At 35.9% G+C, this 24,326-nt stretch overlaps 1 protein-coding gene across 8 annotated transcripts in view; it reads right to left on the reverse strand.

The window, feature by feature from the left end:
• GRB14 (growth factor receptor bound protein 14) overlaps positions 1 to 24,326 on the reverse strand; it is a 298,766-nt gene that overhangs the window by 267,265 nt on the left and 7,175 nt on the right. The window contains exon 1 of one of the 8 annotated variants that reach the window (XM_051787282.1): positions 13,863 to 22,745. The exons of the other annotated variants lie outside the window; for them this stretch is intronic. Coding sequence (XP_051643242.1) covers positions 13,863 to 13,925 — 63 coding nt within the window. The 5' untranslated portion in view covers positions 13,926 to 22,745. Of the gene's footprint in view, positions 1 to 13,862; positions 22,746 to 24,326 lie in introns of those variants that run through there. 8 annotated transcript variants of the gene reach the window in all.

The raw sequence follows: 24,326 nt of genomic DNA on the forward strand, positions 1-24,326 counted from the left end.
ATACTATGCTAACCCCTGTCTTTAGTGTTAACTATCAGGCTATTTGCCTGAAGCATTTGTTCAACTCCCAACCCTGCCCCCTGCTAGACAAAGTTTTTTGCTTATTGATATTGGCAGAGGGTAGGGGAATTTGGAGTGTTTTTTAACTACAGTGGAGGCACTCAGAAATTTCTAGCATTTTGACCTGTTTTATGACTTCTAGCAACAAATAGTCTGTCTTGATTTTAGTGAGAGTCGGCAAAATTCTGCATTCATAAAAATATTTAAGAGGTTAACTCACAATTGGTTGAAAACAAATAGCATGTTAGTAAAGTTTACTGTCTTTATGAGTTGTGAATGCAAGACTTTCCCTTTAAATATCTTGGTCTACAATTAAAATGCCAGCTTCCAATATTTCCTCCAAAGGGAAGATTTCCAGGCCAAAAGGATTCACACAGTTTTTAGAAAGCTACATCTGTCATTAAAACAAGGTGCACACAATGTTTAACTGCAGCAGTCCTGACTTCTTTTTTGGAACACAGCATAGCTTCAAGAGTCAGAAGGACCACTTCTCCCATATAGAAAAATATTCAGTACCTTAGGTGGCATGAGCATTAGACTTAACATCTCCATCATGCACAGACTCCTTGTCAAGGTATTTTTCTAGAATACCTTGCTTTCTTCTCAAGGTACAAATCAGAAAATTTATTAAAAACCAGCCCAAACAGGCAGATTAGACACCTTAGAAGTGACCTGAAATGAAACGAAGCTGTCGTCTTCTTCAATAGGACCACCAAGACTATTAAGGAAAAGTTAAGCACCTCTATGGCTTGTGAAGACATACTGAAGACTCAGGAGACTAATTTAAAGAAAGCAAGGGTAAGCCAAGGCACTGAATAAAAGGACAGCAAAGAAGGAAGGAGTTGCCCAAAGGAGGAGGAGTTGATCTTCCAAGTGACCAAAAGTGAAGTTTGTATACACATATCTATTATTGATAGATTAAGACTGCAAGCACTAAAAGATATAAAAACACTAATAATCAATTATGTCTGTCTTGCAACGAAACCAAAGTGCCACAAAAGGAAGAGCAAAATCTAGGAAAATTGCCCACATTTCCTACCACAACCTAGAAAAGTCTTATACTTTTTCCATAATCTAACCATTTTTAAAATGATGTTTCAAAGAGCAAAAAAAAAGTTAATTTCCAGCCTTTATTTCAATATAAGACCATGGGCCAGGTCAGTTTCTCCAGTGATGAATGAATTTGTTGCCTTAAAACACAATGAATCTTTTTAGACCTAAATATTCTTTTAGAAGGTATTGAAAAACTTGGTTAATTGCACAGAAACAGTATGCACATATTACCAGTTAAAACAACTTCTACTTATTTTCTATAATAGTCTTCTGATATTTTGCTAAGGCACTATGGCAACTGTCCATATTACGTAGCCCATAGAGTCATTCCCCTCTCTCAGACTCCTGATACAAATTCCATGCCCTACCTAATCCGACCATCCATGACCATCCCATGAATGAAAAAACCACACCAAAATTAGGAACCGAATAGCAATTTGGTGAAGAATTAACAAAAAATACTTTATATTACCTATAGGCAAAAACGTCCATTTCTTAGTTTTAAAATACGTACTTCCCATCTGATTTTGGGCAAGTCAGTATTAGTCCCTCAGTTTCCTCTTTGCAAAATGGGGCAGGGGAGGTGAAATCTGTTTCCATACAGCAAGGTAACAGATTGAACTCATTAAGATTTGTAAAGCACTTAGGCTCCCTCATATGACTACTGCTTTAGATGTGTAAATATGTTGTATTATAAAAAGGGAGGTTGAATTATGCAGATTTCCAAATTATAACAAGCCATGTGTAAAAATACACAACAAAGTTCTTTCAAACGAAGCTTATGACAATCACATTATGCTACTGGAGCAAATGGCAGAATGAGGACAATGCTGACATGCAATCATGTCAAAGACAACGTCAGTAAAACTGAAGAGAAACAAGGTTTGAAAGACAACAGGAAAGTCAAAATAACATTATTTAATCCTGAATTTGACACATTCAGTTTTACAATAATGGTCAACAGAAACAAAATATAGCGATAAACAGTAATAAAATAGTTACAGAAGATTTCATTTCCCTGTATAAAACTGAACAAAAGGCAAAGTCTAGAGAAAGCAACTACCACACTTGGGACAATTAAATCACAGTACATCTACTTTTAGAGCAAAAAGTGAGATTATTGTAAACCATACAATAACTATATGACACTTGGCTCAAAAATTTACTATCATTGAAGAATTAAATAACAACAGCTACATTTTGAAGTTCAACATACTGTAAATAAGAATGGAAGTAATAAACAGATTAAAAGTGAAAGACTTATCAACAGCCATTACCACCAAGGACCAGATAAAGGGTGAGAAATACAAATGGATTTACAGAAGTAAACTCACAATAAACTCCTTAAAAAGAATGTAGATTATTTATAGGAAAGGTGGGGGTGGATGGGACAATTTATTTAACTAGAGAGTCTCAAATTATTCTGCCTTACCAAAAATTTTTTTCAGACCACGGAAATTCCACACAAAAGCAACTAAAGAGGTATTTCAAGTATAACTGTTATGATGTGCGTAAATAACTAGAAAGTTGTGAGGAAGTTGAAACATTATCAGCAAAAATTTCAAATAATACAATTCCACGGAACAGCAGAAATGAAAGAAAATTAGCAGACTTGCCAAATGATTAAGCTGTCAAAGGAGCACTTATACAAGATAAACACACTGCAGAGCAGCTAAATCATTTATTTGCATTAATTATTCACAACGGATATGGAAGAACAGGTTCCCAGATCTAGTCTTTAGAGGTGAAATAAAATTGTCAGTTTAAATAGAGGGGCTCTGATAATGAAAAGGCAAGTAGTTAATAGGAGGTTATACAGTCTAACATTTAAAGAAACTTAAATGGCAAACCTCAGCGTATCCTGACACCAATAGAAATGGAGGCTTAGGTTCCACCTATTACTTCATCTGATATGCACAGAGTATAAACTTCTATTCAATCCTGAGAAAGAGGAAAAGCCCAAGGGCTATTGCAGCATATTAATTTTGGAGTATTGCTTTGTGAATCTGTGAGTCACCAGTGCCTATCATCTGGCAGATAGGTAAGAATCTGTTAACATTATCTGAATCTGTCTCTTCCTAGAAGAAAATCTACTCTTAAATTTCTGAAAACTTTTCCCCATCTTGTTCATAGCAGTTCCTAGAGTGGTTTTGAGTAATCATCATAATTCTGAAAAATGTCAGTGGGGTAATGCAGTTCACATTGATTGGTATCAATAACTTTTCCCAAGTCCTTTGAACAAAGAGCTATTATGAAGATTAAACAGTTATGGAGCAAGAGACTACAAAATAAAGATGAACTTGGAATGAACAGTTCATTTTTAGAACAGCTCTCTACTGCCAAGTACTTTCAAACTCTTACTCATACTAGCCCTTAAATCAGAGTGGAGGACCCATGTCTTACAAGCAATGACAAAAATAAGTCTTAGCTATTTTTCATTACATTATTGAATAATGCTACCTGTGTACATTAACATCTGACACAAGGCTATTTGCAAAGCCTCTTGGCCCTAGGAAGGGTAAGAGGTTCCCTATTCCTGTCTTCTTTGTATCACTGACAGAGAGCTAATCCAACGTAGGTTACTGCTCAACTCCAGTGCACAGTACACATGGCTTTCCAGTTAATCTAAACCCAGTACACAGACTATTATGAAGTCAAGAGAGTTTTTTACACCTTCCAAGCCATTAAGAATAAATAAATAAATGACAACATCCCAGTGAAACTTCACTAAAATTCTTTAACCAAGGGAAAGTAATTTTAAAACTCAGTTGAGACCATGGTATAATCCAACTTCCAAATAACTATATTTGTACACAAAGCTATTCTCCCTTTTAGCCAGGCATCACCACTTAGTGTCAGAATCATCACACTCTTTGATACAGTTCAGCTCATATAGTCCAGCCAATAGAGCTCAGTTGTCTAGGCTAAATGTACATGTTTTATGACCCATTATCTTCACTTAGAGCTACTTTATTATTTCTCATGAAACACACAGCAAATTGCTAAAATAATTAGCAAGATACAAAAATCATCTTGGTAGTGGATAAGAGTTTCATATTTTGACCCCAAACCAAGCCTTTTCTGAAAAAAATTCTAAAGCCTTATTCTTTGATTTGAAGAAATCAGTATTCAGATCAAACTTGATTGTTCAGGTTAAAAAAGTTTACTTCCACATGAACTTTTCTTCATGAAAACCTAATATAGTGGAGGTGATCAGCTTATTAGCCCTATTAGTAAATTTATGGTATTTAGTATCTTCAGTCCTTCACTTTCACACTGCCAGCTAAGTCTTAACTTTAAATAGCTTTTATATATTAAACAGTAATATACAGTTTTACCTTTTACTACACACAAGAGCAATATTTAGAATGTACTTAACCATATACTGATGGGAAAAGATCCACTTAGACTAACTGGACTTAAAAAGAGGGAGGGGATGGAAAAATCATAGCAGAGGAGTCAAAGAGTCTGACTTAAGAAGGAATTTCAGTATTTCATTATTTTTTTAAAAAAAGTTAGTGAAATAGAAAATGAATGGAAAATGAAAAAAGTTGCCAGTGTACCAGTGGTTTCAACCCCAAATCTAGAAATATGGTAGAAATTATCCACATACTACTCTACTTTCCAAAGAAGTCATGTATGAAGACAGAGGGAGAAAAAAATGTAAATACAAAGCCACTAAAATACACTTCTGGTTTTTGTTTTCTGTGTACAACAAAGTTAAGGGCAAAATGTTATCAGCTTCATGTTTGAATAGCTTGTCCCTATTTATGTCACATTATTTAAATGAGGCTTTCTGTATTTAATAGCGCAGTTTGTCCAACATATCCTTCGCTTGTCAGAGATAAATAGAATGCTGTGTTCCAGCACAAGAGAAAGCAAATCTGTTACTGCCACGTTCTGGCTGCAGTCTATGTTTCTGAAGAGATACCAGCTATAAAAAGAAGTACACCTATTGTTTCTACCAGGTTTTTCACACTATGTTGCTGGTTTCTCAGTAGAGCAGATCTCTTGCTGAAGGTGAGAAAGACCAAGTCTCTGAATAACACTGCTAAGAGACCAATTATTTTCTCATTTCCTTTGCAGTAGTCCTGAAATAGATTTTTTAAAGAAGGGGAAAAAAAAAAGGAAAACAGATTTTTTTCTTAAAACTCTTTCACTTTGGCAATTTTATACAGAAGTTTAGGCTTGAACTGCAACACAGCTTCAAAGAGAATAACGCCTTTGTCATCAGCTATATCAGCTACGTATCGCCATGAAGGTTACAAGAGGAGAAAGGAATGTAGACTCTAAGACAAAGAAAAGTTTATACTATTAGTTAAAGAAGATATAGTTTGGAAATTTTCTCTGAATTTCTGGAGTGGTAGAAGAAATGTCCAGAGCAACCATGTAGGTTAACCCACTATAATAAATGCTCATTTTAGAATGCTGAAATACTTTGTCATTTGGTATAAGACAAAAACCTTGCTTTGCTGGGTCAGACTATAACCCTTCCAGTCCAGTACTGTCATCTCTGGGTATCTGTTTCTAGTCACCAGTGGAATATAACAGCAAGGTTTAACTGTTGTAGGATAACTATTCTGACAGAATACTTTATCCCTCAGCACTTCTGAACTTCTATTTTATTCACATAACATTGTTCCCTCTGGCTAAAGCATAAACTCCAAATAAAGCGTAAATCCTGAAATAAAGCTATAAGTCTACTCGAACCATGTAAAACCTTCAGCTATACCCTGTTGTGTTATTACAGTTCTGTCAGCAATTTTTGCCAACAAATCCAGACTCCTAAAGAAACAGAAAAAAGACAAGGGAAGCCTGGGAATGGAAATCAGACCCTTTGTGTTGGCAAAAATGTAATAATCACCTGATGCAGGAGACTAAAACAAGTGAACAAAGTGAAATAGGAAGATAATGATAAGTAGTTGATGCAGTAAAGAAGGGACACTATTAATTTCAAAAATTCATTCTATTTTGACAATGTTTACCTCTAATCATTTGTTCTAAAAGGAAAATAAGGTATGCAGACTGCACAGTCTTCAGTCATACAGGAAAACTGAGAAGGCAGTAGCACATTTCCCATCTCTACGCACGCTGTGATACCCCATATTCAGAGGTCTTCTGGGTTGTCTGGCTGCTGCTTCTCTTTCTCACACACAAGTCATGTTCATATTACCATAAATGTATTTATGAATTTTATTTGTGTTATAATCATCCTAAAAGTCTTGTCAAACAGGATACCCAAAAAGATGGTGACAGACACCAATCCAACAAGTTACAATCAAAAGAACCAAAGGAAAAATCATAACACTGAGGGCTTGCATATGCAGCTGGTGGATAATATGATGAGCTACTGAAGTCTGGCTGTCAAGCTAATACAAGACAAGCAGAGGGTTCCAACTCCTATTCAGTCTAGATACTATTTAATTGCTAACCTCTTGGAGAAGGGAGTTAACTAGTTCAGAAAAGCAGTCTAAGTGGTCTAAGAAGAAAGCACAATGTTATGTTAGGGCAAAGGTTGTCAGTAGAAATGATACAATATGCAACAAGTGATGAAAAAGACTGGGTCAAGAAACTGGATGGGTATTCTTGGAAAGTGTAACTTAAAGTCTGACTCACCTTGCTTTGTACTGTTCCCAAGGCACCCATTATAAATTGTACTGCAGCAGAATAAATCTGTTCTTATATAACTATTTTAAACTATGAAAAATTAGTTGCTTTGAAATAATGTAAACATAAATAAAGGGTTGAAAGCAACTGAATAAGGACAACTTCAAACCAGAAACTTTAGGAAGTCACTATCAGTGTAAGAGACTTAGATGAACTGGAATCAGGCTAAAATTTCTAATGTTACAACATAATTATATTGGTTCAGGAGTTTTGATCTGTTGTGAGTTGACCTTGTCTAGGCACCAGGTGCCCACTCTATCACTGTCCCTCCTCAGTTGGACAGAGGAGAGAAAAGCCTATGGGTTAAGTTAAGAGCAGGGAGAGATAGCTTCACTCATTACCATCACGGGCAAAACAGACTCAACTTGGGAAATTAGTTTTACTACCAATCAAATCAGAGAAAAGTAATGACAAATAAACCCAAATCTTAAAACACCTTGCCCCACCCCTCCCTGGTTCCAAAGCTCAACTTCACTCCCAATTTTCTCTACCTCCTCCCCACCAGCAGCACAGGGGGACAGGGAACATGGGTCACAGTCAGTACCTCATATGTTGTCTCTGCTGCTCCTTCCTCCTCAGAGGAAGAACTCCTCACACTCTGCTCCTGCTCCACGTGGGCTCCTCTCCCCACAGGTCCACAGGTCCTGCCAGGAGCCTTCTCCAGCGTGAGCTTTCCACAGGGGTCACAGCCTTCTTCAGGCATCCACTTGCTCTGGTGTGGAGGCCTCCAAGGGCCCGCAGGCGGATCTTTGCACTCCTGTTGGATCTCCATGTGCTGCAGGGGCACAGCTGCCTCACCATGGTCTGCACCATGGGCTGCAGGGGAATCTCTGCTCCAGTGTCTGGACCACCTCCTTCCCCACTGACCTTGGTGTCTACAGGGCTGTTCCTCTCACATATTCTCTCTCCAGGTGCAGCTGCACAGCAAACTTTTCTCCCTTCTTAAATATGTCACCCTAGAGGCACTACCACTGTCACTGAAGGGCTCAGCCTTGGCCACTGAAGGGTCTGTCTTGGAGGTAGCTGACATTGGCTCTGTTGGACATGGAGGGAACTTTCCAGCAGTTTCTCACAGAAGCCACCTGTGTAGAGCCCCTCTCCCCCTGCTACCAAAAACTTGCCATGTACACCCACTACATGATCAGTCATAACACCTTCTTTAGGTCCTTAAAGTAGCTGTTGTTTTTTTGGGCTAGTCTTGCCTCTGTTCCTGACCCACAGGCAGAAAAACAAGGAGTGGTGAAGTATGGGGCATGGGCAGTACTCATAGCAACAGCATTAAAATGAGGAAGAAAGCAAGTTTAAATATGAATAATTCCTTGGTTCAATGTGATGAATTTTCTTTGTATTCACTGATGTAGTTTCAGTTTATCAAAAGTAAAGAAAATCTAATTTTTCAGGTACTTGCTTATGTGTTATAGCATGTTCAAAGTAAAAGAACATATAAGAAGACATATAAGTCGGGGAAACGTGATTTTTCAAATAAGACTGATGCCAACACCTTGTGTGCCATTTGCTGAGTTTCTCCCTTCATATAGAGCAATGCAGCATAATCAGTAGAGGGTTTACTTTAGCAGAAATAACTATTCAGCAATAGCTCTTGATATACTTCAAGGCTAGATAACACAGTCTGAAGGTCAAGTTCTGACTTCTTGAAGCCTAATTTATTCAAGAGGCAACTAAAGTACTAGAGCTAGGAAATGGCCAAGCACTTTCTTCAATTGATGAAAAAGCTGGGTTTTTTTCCAAAGGATTTCTGCCCACAGAAAAGGATTATGAGCAGAGTAGGGCACTAAACACTGCCAATTTCCTTGGTTACTGTATGAAGAATGTTAGATGTTCAAAGAAGGCAAGAAGAAACTGAAAAACATATCAAAGATCTGTTCAAGAACTGAAGACAGAGAGGAGACAGAGTGCAACATTAATTGTGGCACTAAACCTTGTCAAACTATACAAAGGACAAGTAATGACCAAGTGTATTAAACCACTGAGATTTTAAAAGACTTCTTAAAAAGCTCTGTGTGCTTACTACTCAGCCTCTCATACACACACACATATACATCCCTACTTACCTTTCACAACAGCTATGCAGCATAGTGCTACAGATTTTAAATTCCAAGACCATTGATAATTTTGTGTACAAAATATCCTGTAAAATTTGATTGTTTGTTGACACTGGAGTGTCACAGGATAGGAAAAAACCTCCCTCTCCCCACCCACACCTGAACCATAGGGACTGCTAAAGTTAGTCCTATTTTGATTTCTTTTATGTGGGATCATTTTTATACACAATAAAAACAGTAGGAAGTTTTACTGGTTTTATGCTAGTCAAATACGACAGGTCAACTGGTATATGACTGCTATATCAGAATCCATTTTTAGGTGCCTGCTTGAGTATAAAGAGTACATATTCAATGAAAAAATTGGTCTAGAACCTTTCTCAAGTATAGTATCAGATCTAGATTTATTTGGTCAACAACATAAGGGAGGGGAAAAGTGCTGCAACACCTTCCCTTGAGGAGTCCTGTCTGTAGCTCTCTCCTAAACAGTCCCTGGTCCTAACCAGAGCTCTTCCATGATGACAGAAAATGCTAGTCTGCCACCCTCCTTCTTCCCTGTCCTCCATAAACTGAATCTCTAGCCGCACGCCATCCTCTATCACAAGTAGGTACCTTAGTATCTGCAAGTACTGTACGACAGAAGACTGTTTTAGGTAGTTCATTAATCTTTACATAGCTAACACATAAGTTGTATGCTCCGTCAAACAAGTATCTGAGATAGATATTTGTAAAGCTACTTTCACAAAGTTTTTCAGTATTAAGAGTAAGCGGGAATTTCAGATGTCCCCAAACAAAATGCAGCTATACTAGCACATGTTAGATGTGCTAAGCTGGCAAGACCTTTCTGTGAGCCTACATACTAGCTTGGCCTTTTGGCAATTTTAAATATAAACTTCTTTCAAAAAACACACTAACCTTCTGAATTCAGTTTGGGTCTCTGCCCATTCCCATGTATATTCATCCTTCTCAACCTTCGTCAACTCTTGCCCTGGCTCAAAATCTTCTGTTCGTATCAAACTCTGTAGATACAGTAGCAGCATATACTGATGTTTTATCCTAGTAATTTACCTCTAAAACCTAATCCTATACTGAATTTCCAGTGAGGCCAATCCTACTGCTTTATCATGGTTATCCCCTTTACTTCTTTCAGACTTCACAAAAATTCATTAAATAAAATATTCTATTTTGAATAAAAACTTCAAATATTTCACCTCAATTACCACAGGTTTGCTGACCACTACTCTTTAGGCCTTTAAAGCCCACTCTCTCCAACTCCTCTCATCTGTCTTCAAAACTTCAAGGATGTACTGTATTATAGAAACATTTTATTATTGTATTATAGACTCATAGAATGGCTTGGGTTGGAAGGGACCTTAAAGATGATCTAGTTCCAACACCCCTGCCATGGGCAGGGACACCTTCCACAGACCACAGACCACATTGCTCAAAGCCCCATCCAACCCAGTCTTGAATTATTTTATTTATTATTGTATTTTTTTTATTTCTATTACTGTAGAAAAGACAAAAAGGGCATTGGTATTGTTTATGCATCTTTAACTTACTATTTTTCAAACTGCCCTTACAAAGAGATGTTTCACACATGAATGCTTGGTCTGCCTCCAGTTATTTTATAGAAGGTATTCAGTTAATGACCCCATTATCATGTCACTTAAAGTGCCTTATGTAAAATTCCTGGATCAGCACATTGGCCTTTCATCTCGGGGAACCTAAATGCAAAACTGAAAAATTACTTTCATGCTCTTCATCTTGCAGACAGACATTACTAATTCTCGGTACAATTTGGCTTAAGTGACCATTTTTCCTTGGGAGAGGGGTAAGTGTTGATTAAAGCATGTGATTTCAGGCCAGAAAAATAGATGGAATAAAGACGCAAGAGAATCTTGAAATTTGCATGCTTACAGCAGCCCTAGATTTGAGCAATCTAAATCATATCCTCATTTTCTAATCAATATTTCTTCCATTTAAAAGACACTACACAATCCCTTCAAGAATCACTGGAAATTATTCAGCAGCAATATATGCTACCTATGTACACAATGCTTCTTAACAGCACCCAACCTAGTGTGCTACGAAGTTCCCAGCTGTTGTAGAAAAAATCTACAAGTCTCTCTGTTTCTACACTTTGAATCCAACATCATGTGCCCAAGACTTCTACTATATAATAAGTCCAGTAGACTTGTGAGTGTTTATATTGAATAAATGATTGGTCTTTGACTGTAAAACAGTGTCTTGAATTCATTATGACCTTTCAAATCTAATTTCTTAAAAACACTTTTAGAGGAGTACAGTTATTCATACAGAAAATAAAGACATTTACTCTGAATTGGATTAATTACATGTCTAGTCTATAAATGCTATAAATCTGGTTGTGATAGTACTCAATATATATAATTCCCCATGCTTATCAAGTATGTAATTTTCCTGTCTGTGCTAAAAGACCCCTTGGAATCTAAACAAGGCCTGGTAACTTTAGTTAAAAATATATTATTTGAGAATGAAACACATCAACTGTGATGAGCACTTCACATCAGATTTTAAAACAGAAAGTATGAAATAACTTTGGACAAAGCATATTAGACATTTGGAATGAAAATGAGAAAAACCCATGTGTTCAAGAAATTGGCAGAACAATCAGATTAGGGCATTGACAATGCAAAATTTTACATTTTGTGTGAGAGAAATAAGGGGATAAAAATACTTGCAATTTTTGCAGTACCATAATTAAACTAGACTTCTTACATAATTACTCACTCTGTGAATTGAAGAAATAATGATTGGGGATGGTTGATACTCTAAAGTAATACTTCATGAGCTAATGTTTAAGTTTATCTTGACTATGCAGAGCTAATGTAACATTTGTACTTTTCTAGGTCATTCTTGTGCTACAAGAAATAGAAAGTGCACTACTTTAAGTCAAAGGTTATGTCTAAGGTTCTAATGTCCACAAGAAACAAGAACAAATTTACACATGCACATGTGCTTCCCCTCACAAGCACGGCTCTTGTCTGCCTTCCTGCCTTCCCTTCCTGCAGTATTCCAGCTCTAGAAATCAGAATATTGCTACAGAAATAACACGACCACTTTCTAAATAGAAAGAAGAGATAATTTCAGGAGGAATTCTACATGAACAGATAAAACCACCACAAGCATAAACAAGCCTAATAAATTTGGCATAGAGTGAGCCCTCACTGAGGACATATGCCTTCAAGAATTTTTTGCAACAGTAACTCAATAGCTACCTACCCAAGGCAACATCCTGTGCTGCTTCCTCCTACTACTTCCATTAATTTTATTTTGGGCTTACAAAGTGCATAGATAAAGAGAAGTAAAGCCAGTAACTGTTGACAGTTAACTTGATAGTAGCATGAAAAGTAAAAATGAGAGAGGATGCACAGAAATTTATCTTACTTTGAATTTATCAAAAAAGAAAAACTCTTACATTTCCTCAGAAAATTATTCTTACCTCTCAACACCAAAAAAAAGAAAAGCAACCCATTGAAATATACAGTACAGTTAAAACTGAGTTTCCTAGCCTTCTGAATGCTAGATTGAGCAAAGTTACACCTCTCCCCTCCCACACAGCACCAAGTACTGCTGTGTGCATACCAGAGGAGTCTAACACTACTACATGCTGCAAGAACAAAGACCTTTCTCTCCTAACATGCAAACAACAAAAAACAGACAAAAATAATAACTATGACAACTGAAGATTTGCGATCTAAAGGGGTGTTGGGGGGAGGAAGAGAAGAAGAGGAAGGAACCACAGGATTGAGAGAATGAGAGCTGAAAAGTTAAACCACAATTTTTAAAGGAATGTTTTTGAGAAGTGTAACAGAGATATAGCAAATTGTTAGATAACACTGTGTAAGAGCACATCTTGCACATATCTAAATCTGAAAGTTACTATACCAGAAAAGTAGTATGTTATCGTGTTATTAAGACAGTAGTATAGTCTAATCTGTACCAATCGATCCCAATAAAACTGTATGTTCACAGGCTTCCCATCCAACTCAAAAAATGAAATAATCTAAAGAATACCATGTATTCCAAATCAATGAAAGCTCTATGTGTTCATATACTACTTTAGACCCACTGGACTTATGCCATAAGTATATACTGTGTTCTATGTAAATTGTTCATGAGAACCATTTAATACTGTAGTAATATTTCAATGAACTTTCATTTTTCATAATGTTGGTACATTAAAAGCCTTTGAGTAACAGAAGAGTCTATTAAAAGTGAGTCAGGTATATTATGCAGCAATAAGGTTTTGAAAAATATCTACACATTTACAAAATAAATCAAACTAATTAATAACTTAGAGCTTGTTTGAACTAACTTCTTATAAGTTAATATATCTGGCTCAGCAGAGAGTCATATTTCCGTACCTCATTTCCACGTGTATTTTTAACTTCATAGACACCCCCATGCACAGAGTTACCCTAAGCAATCCTAGTGCACATAGATGTAATGATTTTGCATTGCTTCCACTTTTTATTGACACAACAACAAAAAAAGGTAAGTACAGTGTCTATGGAGAAAATACCTGATGGGCCATCCACTAATAAGATGTTAGCCAGAAAAGGTAGGAAAAAGTATGTTGTGTTTAAAGGTGGTGCAAAACCTGTGGAAGCAGACTCCAGTAATCCTCCATTAGGAACAGTAACATAGCCTTCTACAGAGACATACTTTAATGTAATCATGACACTTTATATTTTAAAACTACATTAATCTCTAAGAAAAATAATTTCTTGTACAAAGTACAAAACAGAGAAAAAAAGCACCTTTAAAAAAAATTCAGTTATGTACACATAATATTTATGTATATTATGCAAACATTTCATATAGAGAAATAAAAAAATCTACATTTATCAGAAAAGAAACATTCTTATTACATAAGAGAAATGAAATAAAAAGTGCAAAAATAAATATAGCCACGTTTAAATGTTGTTACCAACCCATACTAACGTCAGAATTACAAGACTGATTTAAATGCCATACCCTTTTCTGCAGAGTTATTGGCATAACTGCAGGCAATGTTACTCTTCTGGAAGACAAACTCATGCCTGCTTTTCACAGAACTCGCCAACCTTCATCCAGATGATAACATAAAGCAGAAAAAGTAGTTAGCAATATTCCTTAAAGCCTAATTTCTCATAGCCTAAATATTGGAGAGTCAGCACAAAGGAAAGACTAAGGCTCTAGTAAATGTCACTCCATTTATGTGAATTCAGTCCTACTCAAAGCCAATGACAGAAGACACTGGGGTAGGAGAAACTAGAAATCAACCAACCAAAGAGCTTGAAAACTTGTCTTCTGTCCTTGGAAAGGCCCACACTGATTATCTCTGGCTATAAAAATAAGCAGAACAACATGCATTTCTATCACTCAGAACTTTGTCTTCACTGTCAAAACAAAAAACAAATCGTTAAAGATTGCATTCTAGCACTTCACACTGAGTGGTTACAGTCTCAGGGTTTTTTTCCTGGCTTTTTCCAGCAAACAAAACATACTTCAGTACTCCTGATCTTAAGGTTTCAGGAAAGTAACTGAGCATAAGAATAGACGCAGTGAATCCATGGAATTCAATTTTCTGATTCTTAATTAATTGTAATCAAAGCAGAAGCAAAACACCCCTTTAAGTAATGCAATTTCTAATTTTGCAATGCAACCAAGGCCCGAAAATATGGCACATAAAATGTTGCAAGTGAGTGAAATGAAGGCTGTTTTATGAACTCAAGTTTTTGATCACCCGCACTCACATAATTACTTTATGTATCAAATATCTGCATAACAAATCTGTTTACATTAACATGGTTTGACTAAGGAAGTCAGGGTTTTTTCTTTCCTTCTAGGTCAAAGAGGGTAACATTTTGCATTGCTTACATGATAAGTCAAGCTATAATCTTTTTTTAAAGGTCTCATAATGTGCTTAATAGCAGAAAAACAGTTTTCTGCTTTTATGCAGCATGACAAAGCAGTAATCCTGTTGTAAAACAAATTATTAAACAGATGTTAGAACTGTAATATTGGATATTTCTTTTATTACTCTTGAACAAGCAGTTCTCATCAGAAACAGTGTTCCCTGTACTTGAATACTGCAGACATTCTGAAAAAATTATTTGTACTAAGTATTCATAGCATCTCAAACAATAACATATCACATGTGCAGGCTACTATAGCTCCATAGGCAGTCACTGTAAGTATATTACTGAGCACGTATCTGATGTATATGTCCTATAATTATTCAGAACTGACTTGGTAATCCATGCTAATTTCACTAGATCATATTTATAATATTTTTCCCTCAGTAACTGGAAATCAGCACACTCTTTAGTAACCCCAAAATAACTAGAGAAGAATCTCATCTCCAAGACATAAGAAACTACATACTGGGAAATTAAAAATAAACAATTTGATTGCATCTAATTTTCTGGTTTGTAAGTTTTCTAAATGGTAAAAACATAACAAGTCACTAGCACCAACAAGATACTTCAGAATCTATGGATTCAAAGCATCTATTTTCATCCTAAATCCCCTTTCTGAAATCCTAAAATCAGTAGGGCTTAGGTAAGTTCTGTCAATGAACAAGAGGAGCGAACACCATAACCTGCATTGCACTGGCATTTTACCAGCAGCTCTCAAATAGTTATAAAATACTGGCAAGCAATAGGAAGTAAAGACAAATATTTTCCTAAACTTTCAAAACCTGTTCTTGATTGAGACACAATATGGAAAAAAACTGATAAGAAACCGATGCCAAGTCACAAAGAGAATTTCTTTGGAGGCAGACATTTGATCCTTGTTCAGTTAGCTTTAAAACAAGAGCTTTTAATAAAGCTATGAAGAAAGGTAAAATACAGCAGATACTACCCATTTCCTTGCTTCAATAATAAAAGTCCAGTTTTAACTTTGACTCATTTTACATTCAGTCTATAGCAGTAACAGATCCATAGCAACTAACCTTCTAGGTTTAAGGTATTTATTGACTTTTATTTTTCTCTCTTAAACTCCAGTCCAAAATCCTTATGACTCTTTTGAGAAAATAAAAAGTATTCCTGAGATCAAGTTTAAAGTGCTAATTCTGTAACATTTGGAATTAACAACCTTTTCTACTATAGCTATGATAAATGTCAAGTATTTGCAATTAGGTTTTTTACCTTTCAGGCACGCAGTTTTTATTTCCTATGGGAGCACGTTTTCAAAATTCTATAATATAGCTCCAAAATTTTGCTGTAAGATTTAGAAAATAACTTGTGGTATCAGAGCCTGATCCTGTAGGCATTTTACTCACAGGAATATTAAACATGCATATGTTTGCAGCAACAGGAAAAAAACTCCCTCTACAATCTTTTTTCCTTGGATTTATGAAAAAACATTTGAGAAATAGTAGCTGCAAAACTTGGATCACCGCATTACTGACTTTATTGGGAAAGAAACAAAAATAACCCAGGCCATTTTTCCTTATCCCTGGGTACTAAAGGCTCTTGAAATAAAATTGACCTATTTGTCTGCAAAGTGAAGCAAAGGTTTCTTTTCCTCAGTGAAATTATCTGTATTTTACCTTTTCCAATCAGATATAAAGACCAGACCTATTCAGAAAGTAAGTAAAAACTTAAGTGTTGTATTTGACTTGGTAATAAAAGTCCAATATTCAAATAGTTATTAGATTTTAAATAAAAATACTACAGTAATTTATGTATGCTAATGAAAGTAAACATCACTTGCACCTAAGAGCACTAAAAATACCATTAAAGAATACTTTCTTTTTTTAAATTTCACAAACACCCATTTAATAAAATAAATTTAATAAAATACATCTCAATTTCTAAGCACAAGCCTTGCAGAACCACTTCACCATGTGAAAGTCAAGAGGAGTTTTGTTGATAAATGTGAGATACAGAAAGGCTTTGAAAGCCAATTATGCCTTCAGGGAAACATATATAACCACTTTTTTTTTGTCCCTACAAATAAAAGATTTGACTTGTCCATGGCAGGTTTGCAAAGAATTTTGCTGGTGCTGGTGGACAGGAAGGAAATCAGATCCAGTTCACTTGCTTGAGAGCTCTGTAAAATGACTATGTTTATGCAGCTTTTCACTCCTATTTTTGTCACTAAGCTACCAGATACAGTTGTGAAAACATTGTGCAGATACCTTTTAGATACTTCAAAATATAAACCACTTCTACTTCTTGCCACTTAAGAAAGCAAGACTAACTGAAGTGGGCAAGAATTGAAATGTCCTTAGAAAATTAGTAGCTCCGAGTAAGGGTTTTATAACAACATATGGAATAGAGATACCCTGTCAGTAGAGGAAGGTCAGTGATGTCCTTAAGGCACTGACTATGGAGTCACAAGAGCTGATCTATTCCTAGCTCTGCCGGATATAATGCAGGAATGTGAACATTTATAAGTAACAAGAGCAAATCAGACTCAGCTTTTGCTGATGAAAAAAATCAAATTCTAGATAATATAATTCCATTAAGGTTTATAAAAACTTTGATGCCATTTTTTGTATTTATTTTTTCTTTAAGCTAAGGCATAAGTTTATTACAAGACCAATATCAATCAGGTAAGTTATTTGTGGTGCTACCTGCACTTCCTTGAGAGAGTGCTCCTGTCTGCCTGGCACAGACAATCTCTTTGTCTCTTTGCTAGAAGAGTCAGTTATTGCGAGACCGTAGAAACATGTACAGGGTATTTTTACATAGGTACATTTCCATGTGCTTGACAAATAACCAGTTTCTTTGAAATCACTCTACAAAAGAAAGGTTTCAAAGTGATTGAGTAAGTCGTTGTCTTTCTACTCCTTTAGTCCCTTACACAAAGAAATGTAGCAAGATCTTAGTCTTCAAACAGAACACACAGCACACCCTCTTAGAGGGTCAAGATATGCAGATATGGTTGCACAGACTGTACTACCTGTAAAGCAACACAGATATAAGGTACCTAGGAACTTGGCAAAGAAGTTTGAGCCATTGTGATCTCTCCTGTCTATTCATACAATTATCCACCTATTAAATGCTTCTAATTTAAGAGACTGCTGCACCACAAAAAAAGAACAAGCACAATTCATAGTTTTAGTTCTCCCTCTTCTAGCCTTTGCACACACACCATGAAGGAGCAGTTTAAGGGCAAAGCAAGATAACTTTGGATCTCAAACCCTGCACTGAAAAGCCATCCTGAAATATGCCATTTTTTAGTTCTCAGCAGATCACTGTACTCTTGCTGGCCAAGAAACATGTACCACACGAACTACGAACTCCTTAATTTTAATGCAATCTTTCAAGTACTAACCCATGTGTCAGCTTTCTTCTTCCCCCTGGTTATAACTATGGATATAACTGAGTCAAACTGATCCTTAAACATACTTAAAATAAGATTCTTGGATAAAAATTGTCAGTGACTGTATTTTCTGGCAGTCAAGATCACAGGTTGGTTGTATTGGAAAATAATTTGTCAAGGGTCAGTTTTTCACAGGCAAATGTGTTTAGTAACACATATAGAACCAAAGCAAAGAGAAACAGAGGTTGCAGAAAGACAGTGAAGGGACAAAGACACATAAAACAGATTAACAGTGCCACAGCTGAATCACTGGCTTCAGTTTTACTGTCTCCATATGTTTGTCTTCTGAAAGAACTAGCTTTATTTGAGAAAGAGAAGCCTTTCTCATGTTCGTATTTCTGTTATACAGAAGTCATCCACCAGCACTCAGTCAAGCAAGTACAGAACGTCACAAACCATGTACTTTCCTCATTGCACATTGAGACTGCTTGGACTGACTTGGTAATGCATTTTCTATCCTGGAGTCACAAAGCATGTATTCTCTTATTTAGAGGAGTATTTATGAATTCTTTCCCAGTTCATGATTTTCAAGTATAATCCCTACTTCAAAATTGTAATGCTGCTGGAATAGTTTAGGAAAACACTAAGAGATTCATATAAGGTTTTATATGAATGTATAAGCCCCAAATACAATGACTGAGAGTATTTTTCCATCACTTCTCCACAATAACTGTATAGAAAAAGTCTAGATCTACTCAGTCCTTTCCTCTCCACTAAGTTACACATTACTTCCTTGTAGTTATCCTACAAATTCCACTCTTTTGGGCTTGAAAAGATGAGTAGTTTGTTTAATAAACTTATTTAGGATTTGAGAAGTCTCCATTCCAGAAGAAAAATAACATCCGACCATGATGACTTCATCATTCAGCTGTTCCAATGACCCATACTTTGAGAAATTTTCAAAGAAGAAAATAACTTTAAAATATAACTTAATGAGAACAAATAGATATAAGTATTACGTACTAAAATACAGTATAGGAACTAAGTTAAAGTATGAAAATCAGGATATGGACACTTGTGCTTTCGCCCTAATGAGAAATTATTTTATTAGGCAGAAATTGGGCAGATCCTGCCTGCTTACCAAAATGGAAGGGTTCACATTGCAAGAACAATGGCAAAAATCTGAACATTGCTCTTTAACGCAGCTCTAAATTTTGCAGATCAAAGAACAGAATGCAGTTTTTCCATCCTCACCAGTTCTCCTCACAAACTTGTGGAATCTTAAAACATTGTTACACGTGCTCCTTGCAAAGTTTTTCAGCTGCCTATTTTTGCAATCAATAGGTTCAAGCCCAGTAGAAAAGCACACTGATAAAGTTCTGTCAGCCGAGTTATATAAGAAAACTCTTCTATTACATGGACTTCCCTCTCACTACATAGCAGTAAACTCTAGTGATTATGAGAATAAATTCTTGCAAACTTCCAGCCTGTTTCTCAACAGCTGATACCATTTCTGTGCCATTATCAAGAGCTTGCAGCTGTTCATAAACGCCAAGTCTTAATGTAATCAGTAACAGGAGTTATCATAACATAACTAATATAAAAAAGCTATTTATAGCCTAAGAATGTAGTAATTGAAAAATCCCATTCTGATCACAAGGCAATCTAGTGTATCTTGTTTTCCTGTGGATATAATATCAAATTAAGAAGCAAAAAGACAGACATACCAGTATGCAGCATATGCATACATATCAGAAATAGGCAGGAACAACTCATCAGTACCCTAATTAGAAGCACAGGCACACCTCTAAGATAACCGATATACATTTCTCTCTTGAGACTTAAGTATTAAATATCATGTACACTATTGGGCTAAAATATGAGCTGATTAGCTGCAAATGAATGTTCTGTGACTGAAACGGGAGAAAAGAAAGTTCACGTTGTTACTAGAGCAGAGGTCTAATTTCTTCTCCCTCTTAATTCCTCCTCCCACAGCTGCCCTTCTTGAAAAAATTTCTGTGGCCTGATTAGCTTTTTTTTTAAATCTTCCCATTTGAGGTGACTCTCATCAGGACTCTATCATGAGAGACACGATTAAGTACACTGTCTTGAAGGTTTCCCTTTATTCATAAATTAAAGGCAGTCATAAAAGTGTGAGTGCCCTCAGAAATAGCAACTTTAAGTATGTTGAAGACAGGGAGAATATGGCCATTGGGCAACTGTTATCTCCCACTTATCATTGCAGCATTTCACCACTTGCTAAAGATATATGCCACCTTGTTAATAGGAATAATCAACTGCTAGAAAAGCCTGGAAACCCCAAGCTCTAACATCCTCAACTGGAAGATGTATCAGTTCCTGCCTCTGCAGACACACAAAAAGAATGAACATCAATTGTCCGTAACAGGATGCCCTTCCACTGCCTGGCCATCGCAGTTCCTGCCATACAAGCACCAAACTGAAAACTATTATCCTGAAGATACTCATCTAAGTGGTCTGCAGATGTTAAGACACAGATACCCATTGTCCTCTGTTACACAGTGTGGTAAGAAGGGTGAGAGATCTGAGGTTTATTGTCAGTTTCTATACTTTTTCTTACAAAAGGGAAACAATGATCTATGCATTTGGTCCAGTTTTCATTACAACTCTAGCTTGATCTCTTAATTACATTGGCACAGCATAAAGATTACCACTACAAAGAGTTATAAAGATCATGAAGCAAAAATTCTGGGGGAACAACAATACTGCACTAGTGGCTCTGGAATTTCATGTGAAAGAACAAGCAAGTCCTCAGTTATCTATTGTAAATAGATACAAGAAAATACACATGTATAAAGAATATAAAATTGTTTTATCAATCACAAATATGCAATACTATTCTATATGCATGATCAAGTTAATTCCACCTGGTGGACACCAACCAGGTTTAACTGTGATGTTTATATGGATGTATGTTTTGTTTATGTAAAATCCAAATTACACTTACTGTGGTAACATTTATGCACAGAAGTAGGATGGGAATATTCCTCTGCTTGGTTCTACAGTTCTCAAATTCTTATTTGAATAGATAACTCTCAGAACATCAGAAATGTAGCAATGCAAGGATATGCTAAAAACTGTACCAAAACTCCTCGAAAAAAACTGATCTGACTTTGAGCTCCATTCTTCAGTTAATACCCCAACACTAGAATAACAAAGTCTTATGATGATAAAATCATAAAAATGCTATCATCTTACATGAGTTTAAGCACTGTAAAGGTACAGTAAACTACTTCGCATTTTCTCCTTCTTTTGCAAAGCTTTTAATTCAAAGGCGGTTGTAAACCTTCAATAACAAACACCTAAGTTGTCAATTTTACCAAATTTTTTGCATTTAAGGTAATGTAACTATTAATCATTGACTACCCTCTTTCATTTAATAGTACAAAACTATGAAACTATTTATGTTATAAATACAGCAGTACCTGATATAAAGCAGGTGTCTACAATACTGGGCAATAAGATGACAAAAGTAGACCAGAACAAGACTACAGAGGTTTTATAAGACCAGAGAAGAAAGCTGACAGAAAACAAAATGGAAAAAAAAAACCGAAACCAAACTTAAGGCTGGGTCTCATTTTCTGAGTGTTACTAAACACCACTCTGATTTATCTAGACTGTGTGTCCTGGGAAGTGAGATGGGAACATGTAATTGTTCTGATCAAAAGACCACTCAGACAATGGTGTGTTAGAGGAAGATGTCAGTAGTGTTCTGTTCTTACAATCTTATTGACCCCTTGCATCCCTCCCTTACCACAGTATCACAGTATGACTGTGCCACCAACAGGAAGCCACCTCGAGAAAGATCTGCCAGTAAAATACTTTTTTAATCATGGATCTGTCTATGGCAGGTATGGAGCTGCTACAAAACGACCTGAACTTCCCAGTCTAACCCTAAATAAAAGCACCCATCTCTGGGAACAATTATAAGTAAGAACAGTGTTAATATCTATCATATCGCATTCCTTCTGAAAATTATGACAATTCAAGCTCCATTCATGAGAGTTTAATCTTTTAATATCAAATTCAATGAAACTGAGTTATCAAAAGTGACTCAGCAGCATCAGAGAAATTCCCTGCAGTCTCACCTGGCTTTAATGGTCAAGTCAAAGAAATGGGCACTGTTTGTACCATAACCTGCCCTCGCCACCCTGTAATTACACAGTACTTTAGAGATATCACAAAATCAAAATACCAGGTAGTCAACTCAGAGTTCAAGGGATGAATATTAAAGAATCACTTTTTGAAAAATCAGGGTTTCCAAATTTTCAGAGAAGGTTTTCTAGACAAGTTATTAGATCTACTGCAACGGAGGTTTCTTATTCAAAATACAGCACAGAAAAGCCAGTTTCTTGTACTGAGAAAACAGTCCTAAGAGAAAAGAAACTTCAGGTTTGACTTTGAGGCTGATGAAGCCCAAAACAATCAAAATCCAAAGGATTATTAAAATCATTTCAATCTGACAAACATTGGGAAAATGTCTACCAGAATCTTTGACAGTACTGATGATTTTTTTATTTTATATTAGTACAAATTGCAAAAATTTAAGCCTAACATTTTCCTGATATAAGCAGATTAAAAAACAAGCTTGCAGAGACAACATCTTAGTAACTACAAAAGTTAGAATGACCTTGTTTTCTTGCTCATAAGAAAGGAAAAAAAAAAGACATGCTATTTTTGCGAAGTTACAATGTTTACTGTCTTTGCTTGGGTTCTTTCTGGGCAGTAACATATATATGTATGAAATATATTTATTTATATTCATTTAATAGATTAAAATATTGAGAGTTCATAGTTTGACAGAAAGCAAATAATTTCTCATCTCTAAAAGAAAGATATACTAACAAATGAACCAATGTAAAGAAGATAAAGTAAAATACAAAAAGAAAAGAAAACAAACAAACGATTATTCTGAAGTTTCCTCAGGCTGATGTATCAGACAGATTGTGCTAAGGCACATCCAGTATAAACCAGGCAATATTCCTGATTGCTAAAATGAGAAATTGTTCAACCTTGCCTTCTGATTTTTACCTGTACAGACAAGTGACTTTCTGTCACAGTGTTAAGATGACTGGTCAAAGTACAAAGGTACATGCATTAAGATAGCAAGTTTTAATGGGGCTCTAAATAATTTTAATCTACTGTAATATCAATAAATCTTTCCTTGGTGGGGAGGTACAACCATGTAAATGAAGAACAGAACACAGAGACTGGAGCAGACCGCCAGACGAGACACCACTAAAGGGAATCCAACCGAATCCTTTTTGCAATCCGTATATTGGAGACTCCATGTAAAAACCTTGAGCTCTTCAAGTTGGTTCTGTACAGAATGTTTCTACTGCTAATCTGTAAACCAGTTGGAAAGACTTTTTCCCTTCCCTTCTGACTTTCAAACTCTTTTTTATGTAATTTAAGGGGAAGACATAGGAAAAACTGATATATGTTTAGAGGCTGAAAAGCAAAAAGACTTGAGAACTGATAAAGGAGGCTATGTGCAATGCTCTCCAACTTGGAAGGAAATCTGGTAAGAAACAGACAGACTGGAATTACAGAGTAAATTTAAGCAATGCATCTTTTGGTTGGAAAAGATGTCTCAACCCTCAGAAATTACTTGGAAATTCATGCATTACTACATTTCAATAAAAACCCCTTTTGTTTTCACATTGTTTAAAAGTCAAGAAAACAAATACATCAGCCAAAAAATCCATCATGAAAAGGTCTAAGAACCAAAGGCTTAGACATTTATGTCTGCTAATAGAATTATATGCAAAGTTTTGAAGAATGAGGCTTCAAGCAGGCTCATTAAAAGACCCTGAATTATAGGTGTAAAAAACCTAATGGTACTCCAATTACAACAGTCAATGCTCAGTATTACTCATAAACTTAGAATAGCACACATTCAAATAAACATCTCTTTGACATAAAATTCCTTTTAGCTCTTCTTTGTCAAAAAGCTTTACATGAAAATCTTTGTTAATACAAAAAGCAAAGTGACGTTCCACTACAGTCATGTGTATTTGAGGTCCCTATACAACTGATTTCCTGGAAAGAACATTGTGGGAGTATATTTGGATTCGACATGATAAAAATATCTACCTGTTTAGAACATCGAAAAAGACAAAAGCGGCAAGGTAAAATTTC

Source organism: Manacus candei, unplaced genomic scaffold, assembly GCF_025592945.1.
Source record: "Manacus candei isolate 608988 ecotype Guabito, Panama unplaced genomic scaffold, ASM2559294v1 h1tg000023l, whole genome shotgun sequence".
NCBI lineage: Eukaryota > Metazoa > Chordata > Aves > Passeriformes > Pipridae > Manacus > Manacus candei.